This window comes from Ahaetulla prasina, chromosome 1 (genome assembly GCF_028640845.1).
Source record: "Ahaetulla prasina isolate Xishuangbanna chromosome 1, ASM2864084v1, whole genome shotgun sequence".
NCBI classification, from domain to species: domain Eukaryota; kingdom Metazoa; phylum Chordata; class Lepidosauria; order Squamata; family Colubridae; genus Ahaetulla; species Ahaetulla prasina.
Window position 1 is genome coordinate 58581670 of NC_080539.1, and position 18615 is coordinate 58600284.

An 18615-nucleotide genomic window follows, 5' to 3' on the forward strand; every position below is an offset into this window, starting at 1 on the left:
TTCCACTCATAACTCTGCTGTTACAGATTGCAATATCTTCTGGAACCGAATGGTATGGATGATAGCAATGCATAATGTTTGGGGGGGGGGAACTCAGATGCTTTTGACTGAATGAGAATTTTTGGTAAGTCGGGGATGAGCCAGTCATGGCCCCAAGGGCATAATGATGAAATTCTGTGGCAAACCAACAACACAATCGGTGACACAATTTTTTTAAAAAATGAAATAAATGCACATACATCTGTGAAGCTTTTGCTCGGTTTAATTCATACTTCTAATATATCTCTTTTCCCCTACTCCCACCCCAAAAGAAGATACTTTACCATATTCCCTCTAGTGACATTGTCACACCTCCATGCTACCATCAGTTCCCGGAGGCAGAAAAATTGCCCATCTCTGTGCTATATTTAAGGATTCAAATAATTCTTGATAAACAGGACTACTAAGTGGATCCCAGGGCAGGAAAACTCTAGTTAAAAATGATTTGCTAGTTGTTATGGTATTTGATATTTATTGCCTCATTGTGATGAGGGGAGGGGATATTTGAGTGTCCCTGAGAGAAATGCGCAGAGAACATCCAATATGCCTAAGGTATATACTTCTAGTAGGAATACCCAAAGCTTGAAAGTGATTCCAACTGTCCAGATAAACCAAGCGAGGATACTTTACTGGTCAACAGTAATATAAGAAGATTATATCTAGAGACAAATGATCAAAGGAATTATTTCATACCCAGTGGAAGAAGACAATGGTAAACCATACTTGTATTTTTATGGGGGGGAAAAACACTGATAAGAACTTTACGTGGAAAAAGAGTTGCAGATGTTCAAGTTGGTTTCGAAAAGGCTGAAGAACAGGAGGCATTACTGTTGCTGATACATACTGGAAAATTGAGAAAGTCAAAGAACATAAAAAAGAAGTCAGTATGTGCATCACTAATTATAGAAATGTCAATCATTTCTATTGTGGAATGTGCTTAAAAAAATGGAAATCCTAGAAACACTTCATTGTCTTCATGAGAAACCTCATGAATTTTATGTTGAAAAAGACTCCATGGACAGTCAAGAAAACAAACCAATGGATCATCAAACAAATGAACCAGAGTTTTCACCTGAAGCGCAGATGACTACATTAAAATTATCTATTTCAAATAAATTATGTGAAGACCTAGATTTCTGGAGAAGGTTCTAAGGCTGGGAAATATGGAATGAAGAAGAAGAAGATGGATAGATTCAATTCTAGTGACAGTGGATGACAGTGGAAGACCTGAAGGGATAATTTAAGGATAAACTATCACTGAGAAAAATCAATCTATGTGGTCACTAAGAGTTGACACCAATCTGATGACACATAACAAAAAAGTTTCGAATGTTTAAAGTTTTTAATCAGAGGGGGAAAAAACATTTATTGGAAGGTAATGATCTGTTTCACCCTGAACTATGCTATGGCTATTATAGGAGGTATATTCTCCTTTCATCATTTTCTAACTTACGTAGTAAGAAACTTTGAAATGAGATTTTAGTAGCCATAACTAGAAGGGGTAAAATGCCTTAAATATTTAGGATCATGCTACTTGAGGGGATATTGTCATCCACACCAGTCTGTCCTATTTTAATGTTAAGAACAGGCTCCTTTTATTTCACACCCTTTGAGGGGTGGTAAAGAATCCCTACTCTTCATTGTCTCATTTAAATATGGAACAAGTTGCTATCTGATAATTTTCTAAGCTCTAGCACAGACAGTTTTAAGGAATCTTTAAAGGCATATTCATATATTCAAGCAATCCCTTCAGTGCTTTTATTTTCTAAAATTAGATGCTTTTCAGTATCAAAATTCAAACTATGAATTTTAATTACTGCTTTTTTGTTAGATTTGTAAATGTTTTATGCTGATTTCATTATTGTAAGCCACCTTAAAGAACCCTAGTAATATTTTAAATGAACAAAGCAAGCTATGTAACATCTTATGCAATTATATTTCTTATTTTCCTGCAAGCATTTGGGGGTGAGGGTGTGTGTGTGTGTCAGAAAACTCTTTAGAGAAACTTGTTAAATGTGTAAAAATTATTTCAATATATTTACATAAAATAGATTATGTACAACTGGCAGTTGTGACAGACTATTTTAAACCCTTTTATAATAAGTCTTACTATTACTATTTTAGTAACTCTTACAACTGCAACTGACTTATTTTTTTAGGAGTTGTTGTTGGTTGTTTTTTAGTAACTTATTGTGTGATCTCCTGAGTTCAACACCCTTTAAAAGGCTGATAAAAGCTAAAGCAGCAAAATAAGCTGCAAATTTGTTTTATGGAATAATATTCCTTTGGGACTAAATAATAATAAAAATATACTTTCTTTCTTGAAAACTACATCACTGTCATTACTTTTCTTTCACAGTCTCTCACAGAAAGAGTATTTTTCCCAGAACTGTATTAAATTCTTTCATCTGTAGAAAGTCAAGCTAAATCCTCTTTCAAACAGAGTTTGCTTAATCTCTGAACATAACAATACATAAATGTTATAGTTTTTGAAAAATATATAAAATTGAGTGTGTTATGTGATATAGTCATTTTACAATATTTTATAGTTTATGTTTTCTTCACATATTTATTACTTAGCTTTTATTCTAAATGAAGGGGTTTAATATATCTCAGCCAGTGAAATTAGAGAATAGTTTCTCCCAGTATTATTAGCTCATCAGAATAATTTAAACCAGAGAAAGGACACAAGTTGAATGACATAATGTACTTCAAAGAAAATTACTTCAGCAATCCTTGTATGAACCATTGTAAAGCAGATGAAATTACTGATCTCCTATTGTATAAGAGGCCCAAGTGCAAGATATTTCAGCATGTTGATACATTATATTAAATTACATGCAATACTTGACTACAGCTTGAGAGACAAAATGCTCTTCTCATCATTCAACATACAGCACTTTGTATTAAGGTGACGCTGAGGCACAGGACCATATCCCTATTGGCCATCTCAGACTGCCCCACACACGGCTCCCTTTCTAGGCCCTGGTGGGACTGATCCCTGGTGGTGGATCAATACAGAAGTCTAGAAGATTGTTGCAGAAGTATAAAAAACTGTTTCTCCCATGCTTCTGTTGGATTAGGAACTGTAACATTTTATTTATCGGAGAGGGGAGTTTATAGGTAGTCCTCAACTTACGATCATTCGCTTAATGATTACAAAATTATGACAGTGTTGTTGCAGTGTGGGAAGTACTCCTGAAGAAAAGGTGAGATATTTATTTTTATATTATGTACTCTGCCTTTATTTTTTAAAATAACCCAAGATTACAAACATATCCACCATACTTTCCTCCTCCTATTTTCTAAGATAAATAATAGATAGATGATTGATAGAGATAGATAGATATATAGAGAGAGATCAATAGATAGATGATACATAGAGATATAGATAGAGACAGAGATAGAAGATGTAGATATAGATGATATAGATATGTATTATATATATACAGCTATGAAATAAGTCAAAATTCAGTGCCATTTTGGAGATCTGCTTCAATTCAAATGTATTATCAAAGTTTTGCATTCACCTATTACTAAACTGTCCAGGATACTGATAAAAAGGAACTAGAAACTGAATTTTCTGTAACATTTCCTTCTCTGCTTCCTCAAAGTACTTCCTTCTTTGAAACACCTATATCTGGGGTGTCAAACATGATTTCATTGAGGGCTGCATCAGGATTGTGTCTGACCTTGGGGGGAGCGGGGGGAATGTGACCAGCTCAACATCACTCCTGCCAGGGGTGTCTGTGGTGGTCTCAGCACTCTGCCAGAGAAAATGGGCTCCCAAGCTCCATTTTCAGCTGCCACAGCTTCCTGCAACCCCCTGCCAGTGAAAATGGAGCTCAGGAGCACGTTTTTGCTGAAAGAAGCACCACAGGCCAGTCCTTTGCTGTTTCCAGGGTGCCCCCATGGGCCAGATCTAAGTACCCAGTGGGCCGAATCCACCCCCCCGGGCCTTGAGTTTCACACCCCTGACCTTACATGAATCACAACTCCAATTGGGTTAGCTTTGCAATAAAAACTTACTTCCCAGTTTCTGAGTTGAATCCAAAATAGTTGCCACTGCAGCGGTCACATTTCATCCCAGATACAGAAGAATCATAGCAAACACACAGGCCAGTGAAAGTCTCACAAATATTGCTCACTGAGCCATTTGGGTGGCACAAACAAGGAAGGCAGCTGCTCTCACTATGTGCAGAAATATAAAAACCTAATAAAGAAGAAAACAGTGAAAAATATGCATTGTCATAGAATCATATAACTCTGGAAGTATATGTGTGTGGCAATTGTAAGTTTGAGGAAAGGTTGTATGTAACTTTTTAAAAGTCTGTCTTAATGTGAGCAGTTGTTTAAATGCCTGTCGAAAGTCGAGGACCATCTGTATTCCATATAAAGTATGTCTTTTTTATATTTCTTTTCTACTATGTACATTTTATTACGCATGTCTCAGACTTTTCACTTAAAAATAACTAGAACTACTTGATAACTACTACTTGATAACATGAGAAAAATGTGGGTTAGACAATATCACCACCAGATGGATTCATAACTGGCTGACCAACCACACTCTATGTGTAATCCTCAATGGAACTTCATCTACATGGAGGGAAATATGCAGTGGAGTACCCCAAATCTCTGTTTTAGACTCAGTACTCTTCAACATCTTCATCAATGATTTGTATGAGGGGATAGATGGGGAACTCATCAAATTTGCAGATGACACTAATAGCAGGAATAGATAACCCTCCAGAAGATTGGTTTAAGATACAGAAGGATCTTGACAGACTTGAACATTGGGCATTATCTAACAAAATGTAATTCAATGGTGAAGAAAGTTAAGTTCTATATTTAGGCAAGAAAAACCAAATGCATAGATATAGTATAGGTGGTACCTCACTTAATAGTAGTAACTGTGAGTGGGATCTTGGTGTCCTAGTGGACAATCACTTAAATATGAGGCAGCAGTATGCTGCAGCTGCCAAAAAAGCCAACACAGTTCTAAGCTGAGGGATAGAATCAAGAGGGATAGAATCAAGATAGAATAGAATAGATAGATAGAAAGATAGATAGATAGATAGATAGATAGATAGATAGATAGAAAGATAGATAGAATAGATAGAATCAAGATAGAATCAAGATAGAATCAAGATAGGGATAGAATCAACAGAGGGATAGAATCAAGATCACGCAAAGTGTTAATACCACTTTATAATATATTGGTAAGACCAAACATGGAATACTGCATCCAGTTGTAGTCACCACAATGTAAAAAAGATGTTGAGATTCAAGAAAGAATGAAGAGAAGAGCAACAAAGATGATTAGGGGACTGGAGGCTAAAACATATTAAGAACAATTGCTAGAATTGGGTATGTTTAGTTTGATGAAAAATGGACAAGGGGAGTCATGATAGCAGTGTTCCAATATCTCAGGGGCTGCCACAAAGAAGAGGGAGTCAAGCTATTATCCAAAGCACCTGAGGGCAGGACAAGAAGCAATGGGTGGAAACTTATCAAGGAGAGAAGCAATATAGAACTAAGAAGAAATTTCTGACAGTTAGAACAATCAATCAGTGGAACAACTTGACTCCAGAAGTTGTGAATGATCCAACACAACTTTGAAGAAATTTGAGAGCCATTTGTTTGAAGTGGTATAGGATTTCCTACCTCAGCAGGGGGTTAGACTTGAAGACCTCCAAGATCCCTTCCAACTCTATTATTATCCTATCCTATCCTATCCTATCCTATCCTATCCTATCCTATCCTATCCTATCCTATCCAAAAGTCTGAGACATCTGTAATAAAATGTATATGAACTTTCATCATATTTGGTGTAATGATTAAGACACTAAGCTAGAAATTAGGAAATGTGAGATCTAGTTTTTCCTTAGGCATGAAAACCACCTGTACGACCTTGGCCAATCACACTCTCTCAGCACAACTCATCACTAGGTTGTGGTTCTGAAGAGAAAGGAATATTAAGTACTGTATGTTCATCATCTTGAGATATTTATAAAAATAAGGCAGAATAAAAATAAATTAAAAATTTAAAAATGAGCCAATATAAAGCTTGTCATACTATCTTTTACTTTCAAGTATTTTTATGATACTGTTTTTTCTACATTTTCTACCATAAGACTAATATTGAAATAGGCTGTATGTTATCTTAGGGATGCTAAGACTTTAATGAATTTTAGTTGAGATACTGATGAAATAAGCTGTCACCCACATCATACATTTCATTAAGGATCATAACAGATGGATTAATGTTAAAGAAAATGACAGGGAGTTTGCAATATGAATTTAATTTTTCCTTTCCTTAAAGAAATATTCAAATATGTTTGAAATATATCGGATGGATGGTTGGATGTTGGGTGGTCTTAAAAAGTTTAAAACACACTGCTTTAAAGCATCTGGAACTGCCATAAACAATAAACATAGCAGTATTTTTAATGGCTAAAATGGGCAAATGTTTCTTGGCTGCCTTGTATAACTACCATTAGTCAAACCTCCTCCTGATCCAGGGGCTGATTGGGCAATTTAGTCCAATAGAAGTGAACATCAAGTTTATTGTCTCTGTTCCTTCATACTGCTTCTATTTCATATTGCTAAAGTATTTATAAGAAAATAGGATAAAATTCAGCAGTTCGTCTTTGAGGGAGAGAGAATCAATGTACTGAAAGAAAATTGGAACTAAGTAGAAATTAAAACAACTCAGATGTATGATTTTATTACAAAAAATATGGAAAGATACTTTCTATAAATGTCATCTACGCATAGTGATATAGCTAGTATTTTTATTATGCATTTACCAACCTCTAAATGAAAATATTTTGTATTTCCTTGCATCATACCTGACAAATCTTCATGAAATCTACAGTTTTGGAACAAATGATATTCAGATTTAGCTAGTAAGTACTTCAATCAAGATAGCAATCTATATTTACAGTATATTGCAATATATACCATCTACAACTAATAAGTATTTTAGCAACATTTGATTAGGAATGAAGTCAATGTTGAACCTTAATAGCCACATAGCTATATAGATAGATCTTGTCCAGGATGATATGTTCCCAACCTGTAATTCTGGTGAAAGAAAAAATAAGACAACAAATAGCAGCAAGGTGGATGGATTCAATTACCATGAGAATAGGTACACCACTAGAACACCTAAAGAGTCAGGCTAGGGAAAAATTATTCTAGGTAAGAGTTATTTATTGATCACTTAGGTGAACACCAACCTTATGGCAAGGAATCAGTCACTTAATTGTGAAGTCCTTGGGATTTGATTCTGACTAGGACCATTAGAACACAAATGTAGTACTTATCTGTGCATGTTTAAATTGTGGAATTGAAATAACAATACAATTATTACATATTGTTTATACATGGTATAAACAGTATAAAATACTGGTAATTTGCCAGCAAAGATATGCTGTTTAGTCTTGTCCAGCCAGTATTGCAAACTTAAATATGCTTTTTTGATATAATAATCTCCAATTCAAAATAACATATGTTTATATTAGTTCCTTCTGTTGTGAATGGATATATGCAACATGCTTATTGAGGATTTCTTGTAACAAAGGTTAGAAGGAAATAAATACTTTACATGCAATGTAGCTTGCAAGGTTGGATTTTACAGAAACTTAATAGGATTTACAAAACATAATGATGTTTTACTCATCTTTTTCTTACCTGGCTTACACTTTTCACATCTTCTTCCCTGGCGGTGAGGCTGGCAAATACATTGTCCACTTGTTTGGTCACATGCTGTTCCTGGAAGTGTCCCTAGAGGATCACAGTCACAAGGCATGCAGCCAAGAATATTTTGAGCAGTAAAGTTATACATATAGGGCCTGCACTGATTGCACTGAAGAGTTGTGACACCAGATTTGCAAGGGCACTGTCCTGTCAATTTGTCACATGCTAAAGAGCCATTTACAGAGCCAGACTTATCACAATTACATGGCACACAGATTGAAGCATTGTTTTGCCATTCTTTATAATATCCATTTAAGCAATCATCACATTGCCTTCCACCAAAGTTAGGCTTGCAAATACACTGTCCTGTTTTGGGATCACACAATGTATCAGAAACTGATCCTGCTGTTTGACAACTACAAGGGTTACAGCCAAAAGCATCCATCCAATAAAAGCCATCAATGCAGGTATCACAATGAACTCCTTTAACCCCTTCCTTACAAGTGCACTGTCCAGTGGAAGGATTGCACAAATTGTTCATGGAACCATGGATGTTACACAGGCAAGGCTCACACCCATCTTGCTTAATATTCTGAATGACTTTATATCCAGACTTGCACCGATCACACCTGAGACCTAAAAAGAAAATTCTAATTCAGAATAGTAATAATAGTAATAAAATAACATAAATATATTATGTTGCAGTTGAAGCAGAACAGAACATGAGGAGCTTGTACATCACAATCTAGCAACCTTCAAATGGAAGAACAATGGGAAGAAAGAATAAGACATCTAGGCCAACCCTTACAATTACATGCTTCCTTGATTGAAAGCTTGATTGAAACCCAACTAAACACAATTCACAGCATCAAACTCAGCTACAAGATATAATATAACGTAACAAAACATGTCCCATTTATCCATAAAATACAATAAAATCCAAAGGAGAGGCACAAGAGGATAAGCGCTATATTTGCTACTAGAGTTAGGATCAATGATGACTAACCGATATTACCTGAAATGTATGGAAAGCAACTGAGTTGTAAATGCCATGTGCTGTCATAGAGAACATACTTTAGAAACAGAGAGTCTTCAGTAATCTCAACTCATCTGCACAGAGAATAGTAAATCATATACGTAGAATAAAATAATAATAACAGAGCTGGAAGGGACCTTGGAGATCTTCTAGTCCAAGCCCTGCTCAAACAGGAGACCCTATACCATAGAGCTTGTAAAGTTTACAAAAACAAACACTTCTTTCTTTGTATATATTTCAATTGTAATTTGAATTGCAATTCTTTTAAAAACAAACAAACTATGTTTTAAAATATATTTAAAAGAGACAATATAAAAGTAACTATTTACAATATTAATCATTTTCAAAATAATAAATAAATTATTATAAATAAAAATAGATGCTGAAGGGGACCTCTCTTCAAATCACCAAGGGCCTCCTTTTCTTGTCACTAATTTATTCTGTTTCCATAATACATTTGAAGCCAAAAAGGCATGTTCTTGATATTTCAATATGTGCCTTATGATGGGTGGGCATTAGAACTATTATTCTCAGCATAACATCATTTCCTAGTTTAGTTTGAAATGTAAACTGAAGAGAGAAGGATTAGTAAGATATACTATAAGTAGAAAGATGGATCTAGGAGAAGGTCAGATGCTAAATGCTATAAAATCTTCCTTTTTCAGAGTGATAGGTTTATAACACAGGTAGTCTTCTACTTATGTTTGCTAAGTCATGGTAGTTGTAAAATTGGTCAGTCATGTGACTGACCTGATTTTATGATGTTTCTTGCAGTCATCATTAAGTAAACACTGCAATCGTTAAATGAACTGATCATTTGCTATGGGCACATCAAATAAATGCCAGGTTTTGGTTAAACCATCATAAACTGTGATTATGTGACTGCAGGACATTGTAAATGACCATAAATACATCCTGATTGCCAGGTGCCCATGTTCATGGGAAGAGGCAACCAATGGAACTACGAATTCAGGTCATAAGTAGCCTTCAAGTAGGTCTATTGCAATTTTGAACAGTTGCTATGTGACTGGTTGTAAACTGAGGACTATCTTTATATATTTAATGCTAGTAATATAATATTAAAGAACCATGTTTACAATTTGTTTTAAGTTATTTAATAAAATTAATCTGATTCCTCGTATAAATGTTAAAACAGTAACTGTACTGGTCTAGATCTTCCTATGTTGCACCAAATCATATTACCTCAGATATTTATATATATATATATTATACACAGACATACACCTTACACCTTTTTTGAAGAAAAAAGGAGAAAAAGAAAAGATAAGACAACAAATAGCAGCAAGGTGGATGGATTCAATTACCATGAGAATAGGTACACCACTAGAACACCTAAAGAGTCAGGCTAGGGAAAAATTATTCTAGGTAAGAGTTATTTATTGATCACTTAGGTGAACACCAACCTTGTGGCAAGGAATCAGTCACTTAATTGTGAAGTCCTTGGGATTTGATTCTGACTAGGACCATTAGAACACAAATGTAGTACTTATCTGTGCATGTTTAAATTGTGGAATTGAAATAACAATACAATTATTACATATTGTTTATACATGGTATAAACAGTATAAAATACTGGTAATTTGCCAGCAAAAGATATGCTGTTTAGTCTTGTCCAGCCAGTATTGCAAACTTAAATATGCTTTTTTGATATAATAATCTCCAATTCAAAATAACATATGTTTATATTAGTTCCTTCTGTTGTGAATGGATATATGCAACATGCTTATTGAGGATTTCTTGTAACAAAGGTTAGGAAGGAAATAAATACTTTACATGCAATGTAGCTTGCAAGGTTGGATTTTACAGAAACTTAATAGGGATTTACAAAACATAATGATGTTTTTACTCATCTTTTTCTTACCTGGCTTACACTTTTCACATCTTCTTCCCTGGCGGTGAGGCTGGCAAATACATTGTCCACTTGTTTGGTCACATGCTGTTCCTGGAAGTGTCCCTAGAGGATCACAGTCACAAGGCATGCAGCCAAGAATATTTTGAGCAGTAAAGTTATACATATAGGGCCTGCACTGATTGCACTGAAGAGTTGTGACACCAGATTTGCAAGGGCACTGTCCTGTCAATTTGTCACATGCTAAAGAGCCATTTACAGAGCCAGACTTATCACAATTACATGGCACACAGATTGAAGCATTGTTTTGCCATTCTTTATAATATCCATTTAAGCAATCATCACATTGCCTTCCACCAAAGTTAGGCTTGCAAATACACTGTCCTGTTTTGGGATCACACAATGTATCAGAAACTGATCCTGCTGTTTGACAACTACAAGGGTTACAGCCAAAAGCATCCATCCAATAAAAGCCATCAATGCAGGTATCACAATGAACTCCTTTAACCCCTTCCTTACAAGTGCACTGTCCAGTGGAAGGATTGCACAAATTGTTCATGGAACCATGGATGTTACACAGGCAAGGCTCACACCCATCTTGCTTAATATTCTGAATGACTTTATATCCAGACTTGCACCGATCACACCTGAGACCTAAAAAGAGAAAATTCTAATTCAGAATAGTAATAATAGTAATAAAATAACATAAATATATTATGTTGCAGTTGAAGCAGAACAGAACATGAGGCGCTTGTACATCACAATCTAGCAACCTTCAAATGGAAGAACAATGGGAAGAAAGAATAAGACATCTAGGCCAACCCTTACAATTACATGCTTCCTTGATTGAAAGCTTGATTGAAACCCAACTAAACACAATTCACAGCATCAAACTCAGCTACAAGATATAATATAACGTAACAAAACATGTCCCATTTATCCATAAAATACAATAAAATCCAAAGGAGAGGCACAAGAGGATAAGCGCTATATTTGCTACTAGAGTTAGGATCAATGATGACTAACCGATATTACCTGAAATGTATGGAAAGCAACTTAGTTGTAAATGCCATGTGCTGTCATAGAGAACATACTTTAGAAACAGAGAGTCTTCAGTAATCTCAACTCATCTGCACAGAGAATAGTAAATCATATACGTAGAATAAAATAATAATAACAGAGCTGGAAGGGACCTTGGAGATCTTCTAGTCCAAGCCCTGCTCAAACAGGAGACCCTATACCATAGAGCTTGTAAAGTTTACAAAAACAAACACTTCTTTCTTTGTATATATTTCAATTGTAATTTGAATTGCAATTCTTTTAAAAACAAACAAACTATGTTTTAAAATATATTTAAAAGAGACAATATATAAGGACAAAAGTAACTATTTACAATATTAATCATTTTCAAAATAATAAATAAATTATTATAAATAAAAATAGATGCTGAAGGGGACCTCTCTTCAAATCACCAAGGGCCTCCTTTTCTTGTCACTAATTTATTCTGTTTCCATAATACATTTGAAGCCAAAAAGGCATGTTCTTGATATTTCAATATGTGCCTTATGATGGGTGGGCATTAGAACTATTATTCTCAGCATAACATCATTTCCTAGTTTAGTTTGAAATGTAAACTGAAGAGAGAAGGATTAGTAAGATATACTATAAGTAGAAAGATGGATCTAGGAGAAGGTCAGATGCTAAATGCTATAAAATCTTCCTTTTTCAGAGTGATAGGTTTATAACACAGGTAGTCCTCTACTTATGTTTGCTAAGTCATGGTAGTTGTAAAATTGGTCAGTCATGTGACTGACCTGATTTTATGATGTTTCTTGCAGTCATCATTAAGTAAACACTGCAATCGTTAAATGAACTGATCATTTGCTATGGGCACATCAAATAAATGCCAGGTTTTGGTTAAACCATCATAAACTGTGATTATGTGACTGCAGGACATTGTAAATGACCATAAATACATCCTGATTGCCAGGTGCCCATGTTCATGGGAAGAGGCAACCAATGGAACTACGAATTCAGGTCATAAGTAGCCTTCAAGTAGGTCTATTGCAATTTTGAACAGTTGCTATGTGACTTGTAAACTGAGGACTATCTTTATATATTTAATGCTAGTAATATAATATTAAAGAACCATGTTTACAATTTGTTTTAAGTTATTTAATAAAATTAATCTGATTCCTCGTATAAATGTTAAAACAGTAACTGTACTGGTCTAGATCTTCCTATGTTGCACCAAATCATATTACCTCAGATATTTATATATATATATATTATACACAGACATACACCTTACACCTTTTTTGAAGAAAAAAGGAGAAAAAGAAAAAGATCACCAAACAGTGTAATATGCCTGTATCAGTTTTCTTTTGAAAGTTAGTTTAAGCTGCCTTGAAGACTATGCATTTTTTTTAAATCTTGAGGGAATGTATGGTCCATTAATTTAGAAGTGAAGGGAATAAATTGAGAAGTGCTTCTCCTCTTTTAAAAATGATGATTTTAATTCTGAATTTTTAATTTAAAAAATAAAATAAAATTGTGATTGTTCAGTTTTTTGTGTCACATGATAAATTAAATAAATCAGGAGTTCTCTGTTTTAACAAACATGTTCTTTCTTTCAAAAAGCCACATGGGTACACAAATTTATACTTAGAATATTGTAGGTTGAGAAAACAAATCCCCAAACAGTGGGAAACATATTAGATATGGACAAAAATTGGAGAACTCCAATAGAAGGCAAGTTCTTTCAGCAGTGATGAATGGCTCACCTAAGGCATATCATTTAATTTCAATAAGGAAAATAAAAAAAAGAGCACTATTGCTGCAAATTTTAAAAATAACTGTATTGTTAACAAGAATTATGACTCATTTTGAACTATTAAAATTGGTCTACACGGATTCATATCGTATCAGTTTTAAAAATATGCACCGTGCTTATTTGAATATGCCATACATATTCCTGACAGGTAATCTATTGCTAACGATACTAGGAAAGGCCTACAGGGCATCCCATTCAATGTTAACAAGTACAGGGGAGTTAACACGCTTGGCATTTAATTCACATTCTTCTCCCTTTTTTATTCTAGATAAATCACCTACTTTAATAAAATTATTGGTGCTAATGTATTTTAGTAGTGATAGGATCATTAGTAAGATTTAACAGTTGTGCTAACTTGAATAGGGCCTACTTTATAACACTGCAGCCCTTAGTTACATTTTCTGTTATGAAGCTTGTTTAAACTGATATGACAACAGCCTCTAAGGTTACTTGTACTGTACAAACAGCATTTTTAAAAAAGTATTCACATGTTTATTTAAAATAAATACACATTTTTCATGTAGACTCTTTCAATATTTTGTTCAGTAGTTAAAAAAAGAACAATGGTGGGTACATCAGATTGCTTACATATTTACTTACTAAATATCAAAGTTAATGTCCTACCTCATGGGAGGTAATGCTTTATATTCTGCTTTCCCAAACAAATGGGAAAATATAAATTTGATCTAGAATAGATAAGAAATATAAAAGGCAAGCAGTAGGTAAGAACTTTTCATGTTGGTTACTCCGGTGACAGAAAGGTCTTACCCAGACATTAGGCAAACATTTTCTCCAGGTCTTTTATATATGACCACGCATATATCTGAATGCATCTGTTATACAATTAAACATTAGAGTAATATATTAAGCACAAATCATTTTATCCTTATTAATTTTTAAGATGATTTGTAGGTTTTTTGCTTTCTATATGTTTTGACCTTGTTCTAGATTATTAGCTTCAAGAATAGATGCCAACACATCTCAAATGCGTTTGTCAGAGTCTACCTTCACCCATGTATAGTTTGTTCAGTGCTACAGAAATCACACACAGAGACACACACACACACACACACATATAAATTCCTCCATATAAAATTAAAAAGTAAAATAGAACCTCCTACTATTTATTATAATTTCCTAACAAAATTATAGACATCTTCAGTTCTTGTTTTTTGTCCCAGTATTAGAAAATCATCTGTATGCACGGTGATAAAAACTTAAGCTTCATGTCTTTAATTTTTTTTATTTTAAAAAATATTTTCCAATTAGAAAAGAATCTTAAATAGGAAATAGGAAAAAGATATATGAGAACACTTTAAAGATAATGAATCTCATACAACCCTTATTTTTAGGGTTTTAGCAAATTTGTGATAACTTTAACTTCTGTTTTCAAAATTCAAATGGTTAATAACAAATATATCAAATAGTTTTTACAGGAACTTGTATGTTTAAATTCTCCCTCAATTTAAAACAAACTTTATATATATATATATATTCTGAGGTTTTCACGGGTATTTGTATGTAGGTCTTTGGTTATTTGGGTTTTCTCCCACGTAAAATTGGAAGTGTCTTGGCAACGTTTCGATGAAGTCTCATTCGTCATCTTCAGGCTTCAGCTTCGTGCTTCTGGGAGCAAGAAGCTGAAGCCTGAAGATGACGAATGAGACTTCGTCGAAACGTCGCCAAGACACTTCCAATTTTACGCGGGAGAAAACCTGAATAACCAAAGACCTACACACAAACACCTGCGAAAACCTCAGAAAACACACACGCACACACACACACACACACACACACACACACACACATATATATGTAGGTCTTTGGTTATTCGGATTTTCTCCCGCGTAAAATTGGAAGTGTCTTGGCGATGTTTCGACGAAGTCTCATTCATCAGTCTGCTGCATGTATGGATTGGAGGGGTTTGAAATGGCTAATGTTGAAGCACGACCAAGGACCAGAAGCCAGACCGCAGCTGCAACATTAGCCATTTCAAACCCCTCCAATCCATACATGCAGCAGACTGACACCCACTATGAAGATGTAGCACGAACACGAACACGAAGCCAAACAACAGCAATGCAGCTCACCAGCTCAAATCCCCTTGCAGCTCAGACTAATCTGAGCACAACCAAGCCCCCACCCAAACAGGACACACCCCCAGCCAATCAGAGCAAAAAAAAAAACAACCCATCCAATCAGAGCACAGCCAAGCTCCCACCCAATCAGTTCAAACCCCCACTAGCAGTTAAAAAGGAAGAAACAGCTGCAATCACACATTGCTCCCAGAAGCACGAAGCTGAAGCCTGAAGATGACGAATGAGACTTCGTCAAAACGTCGCCAAGACACTTCCAATTTTACGCGGGAGAAAACCCGAATAACCAAAGACCTACATACAAACACCCGCGAAAACCTCAGAAAATACACACACACACACACACAGGTCTTTGGTTGTTCGGGTTTTCTCCCGTGTAAAATTGGAAGTTTCTTGGCGACGTTTCAACGAAATCTCATTCGTCATCTTCAGGCTTCAGCTTCGTGCTTCTGGGAGCAATGTATGATCGCAGTTGTTTCTTCCTTTTAACAGCTAGTGGGGGTTTGAACTGATTGGGTGGGAGCTTGGCTGATATATATATATATATATCCTCTCCTGTTAATGATCACTTTTTAAAAATTATACATAATTGGAATTATTAAATCTGAGTATTCAACTAAATGATTGAAATTGTACTATCTAATAATTTTGCTTAGAAATTAGGAGATTATATGAAGATTCTTCTTTTCTCCCCCAAAATAAAGTTATGTCAAGATTTATGTGTACTGACAATACATATGTACATTATGTACATACATAATATACATAAAATGTATATTACATTTTAACTAGTTTATGGCAAAAAAAACAACGTTCTCCTCTCATCCCCTAAAATACCTTTGGGCATACTTAAGTCTAGAATAGTTTTTGTCATTACATTTCCTGGGTTATATATTAGTTGCACAAGTATTTTGAAATAAATATTTTTCTAGTGAAACTAAAAGCAAACCTAACCCAGTATTCAAAAATCCTACAGATAAACAAAAGACTATTGGTATTTTAACACTTTTTTCTCCAGGAAGTGTGAGATTATTTCTACAACAAAACAGATTCTAATACAAGGATATTAATATTACGTGTGATGTTTTTTAAAAAGTCACATGTATGAGAGATGTAGAGTTATCATTCCTTTCATCAAACACACACAAACAAAGCCACTCTTGCATATTATTCCCATTTATCAACATTTCAAAGCGCATTATATACAGTTTATATTTTGGGAACTTGATAAATTTTGTTTTTACATGGTTGTGGCTCCCCTCAAATATGTTAAAAATAATAAATTGCTATAATCAAATCTAATTTCTGGAAAAATCCTGTGGGAATAGAAAACAAAAAAGCATGTATTGTTAAAAATGATAAATAGCCCTGAGGATGAATTAAAAAAATTAAATTTACATAGTCCATGATTACAAATTCTAGCATACATAGATTTCTGTTGACCTTTACATTTCACAGGAGAAAAAAAAGAAGAAGGAAGGAAGAAATGAAGGAAGGAAGGAAGGAAGGAAGGAAGGAAGGAAGGAAGGAAAGAGGGAGGGATGGAGGGAGGGAGGGAGGGAGAAAGGAAGGAAGGCTATAGTACAACATATTTTGAAGAAAGATCCATTTACCCTTTGGAAGCTGACATAGACATTTATCTAAAAGTGCATTAGATTTGTTTCACTATGAACAACATGCTGATGTCCAAAATAAATCTTAAGCAAATAATACATTTCACTACTTAAAAATGGGTATTGTTGGGATACCTACAAATTTCTGCTGAATACAGAAAAATCTGAAGAGCAGATTATACTTACTTTAAACTGTAATTTGGTAGGAGTACTCAGTAATTATATGCTGCTAAATCAGATTTGTATAAATTCTCAGATTTGTAAAAAAGAGAGCTGCCCAAAATATTTGTAGAAATGACTAAAGAATTAAATCTAATAGATATATGGAGAACACTAAACCCAGAAAAGAGACAATTTACTTTTTAAAGGAACCCCCATAAGTCATGGTCATGCATTGACATGCCCTGGATGAGTGGAGAACTAGCAGAAGAATTGACAGAAGTAGAAATTCTACCCAACTTGTGGGCAGATCATAACCCACTTAGAATCAACTGGAAGGGTAAAAAAAACAAAAAACCAAGGAGAAGATGGATGTTAGATTCCCAATTACTGAAAGATGAGGAATTGATTAAGAAAATTAAGGAAGAACTAAATTTTTATTTTAAAGAATAAAAGAATATTAGCTATAGAAGGTCATGACCTGCAGAGAGGATGGCATGCCTTTCTGTGAGAAACAAGACCATATGAAACAAAAATATTTCCATAGACACCTGATTAGAGATTCCTAATAAACAATTGGATTAAAGTTAAAAGAAACACTATATAAAAAATCCCAATTTGGCTATCCACAATGGAAGCAATGATCCTCCCAAATAATTTAGATTTGAATAAAATGCTAAAATATAAAGATCTATTAGATATTCATGGAAAATTAAAAACACTACAGGACCTCCAAGAACAAGGACTACGGGTTGACTGGTGGTATCTTCCAATTACAAAACCAATACAAACAAGATATAAAAGAATATGGAATATATCTTAAACCACAACAATTAGATAAAATTTTACTAGGACCAGACAAAAAAATATCACCAAAATTTACAAATATCTTCTCGAAGTAGAAATGGAAGAAGTAGTAGTGAAAGGATGCATGATTGCATGGGGTCAAAATATTGGACACAACATAAATTTATCAGATTGGGAGAACATATGGAACAGAAATCATAAATTAACAAAATCAGCAGCATATAAAGAAAATGCATATAAAATGTTCTATAGGTGGCATCTACCCACTCGAGATTAGCGAAAATGTACCCCAAAATGAGCCCCATATATTGGAAATGCAAAAAGGAAGAGGGAACATATTACCATATGTGGTGGTCCTGCCCTGAGACTCAAAAATATTGGTTAAAAATCAAGGATTGATTACAGGAAATTACAAACGAACAATTAGATTTAGAACCGGAACTCTTCCTATTGGGGAT

At 34.4% G+C, this 18615-nt stretch overlaps 1 protein-coding gene across 1 annotated transcript in view; it reads right to left on the reverse strand.

The window, feature by feature from the left end:
* USH2A (usherin) overlaps positions 1–18615 on the reverse strand; it is a 587033-nt gene that overhangs the window by 454010 nt on the left and 114408 nt on the right. Inside the window, exons 12-13 of the mRNA XM_058169610.1 lie at positions 10662–11303; positions 4069–4252 (exon numbers count right to left, since the gene is read on the reverse strand). Of these exons, the coding sequence (XP_058025593.1) occupies positions 4069–4252; positions 10662–11303 (826 nt within the window). The remainder of the gene's footprint in view (positions 1–4068; positions 4253–10661; positions 11304–18615) is intronic.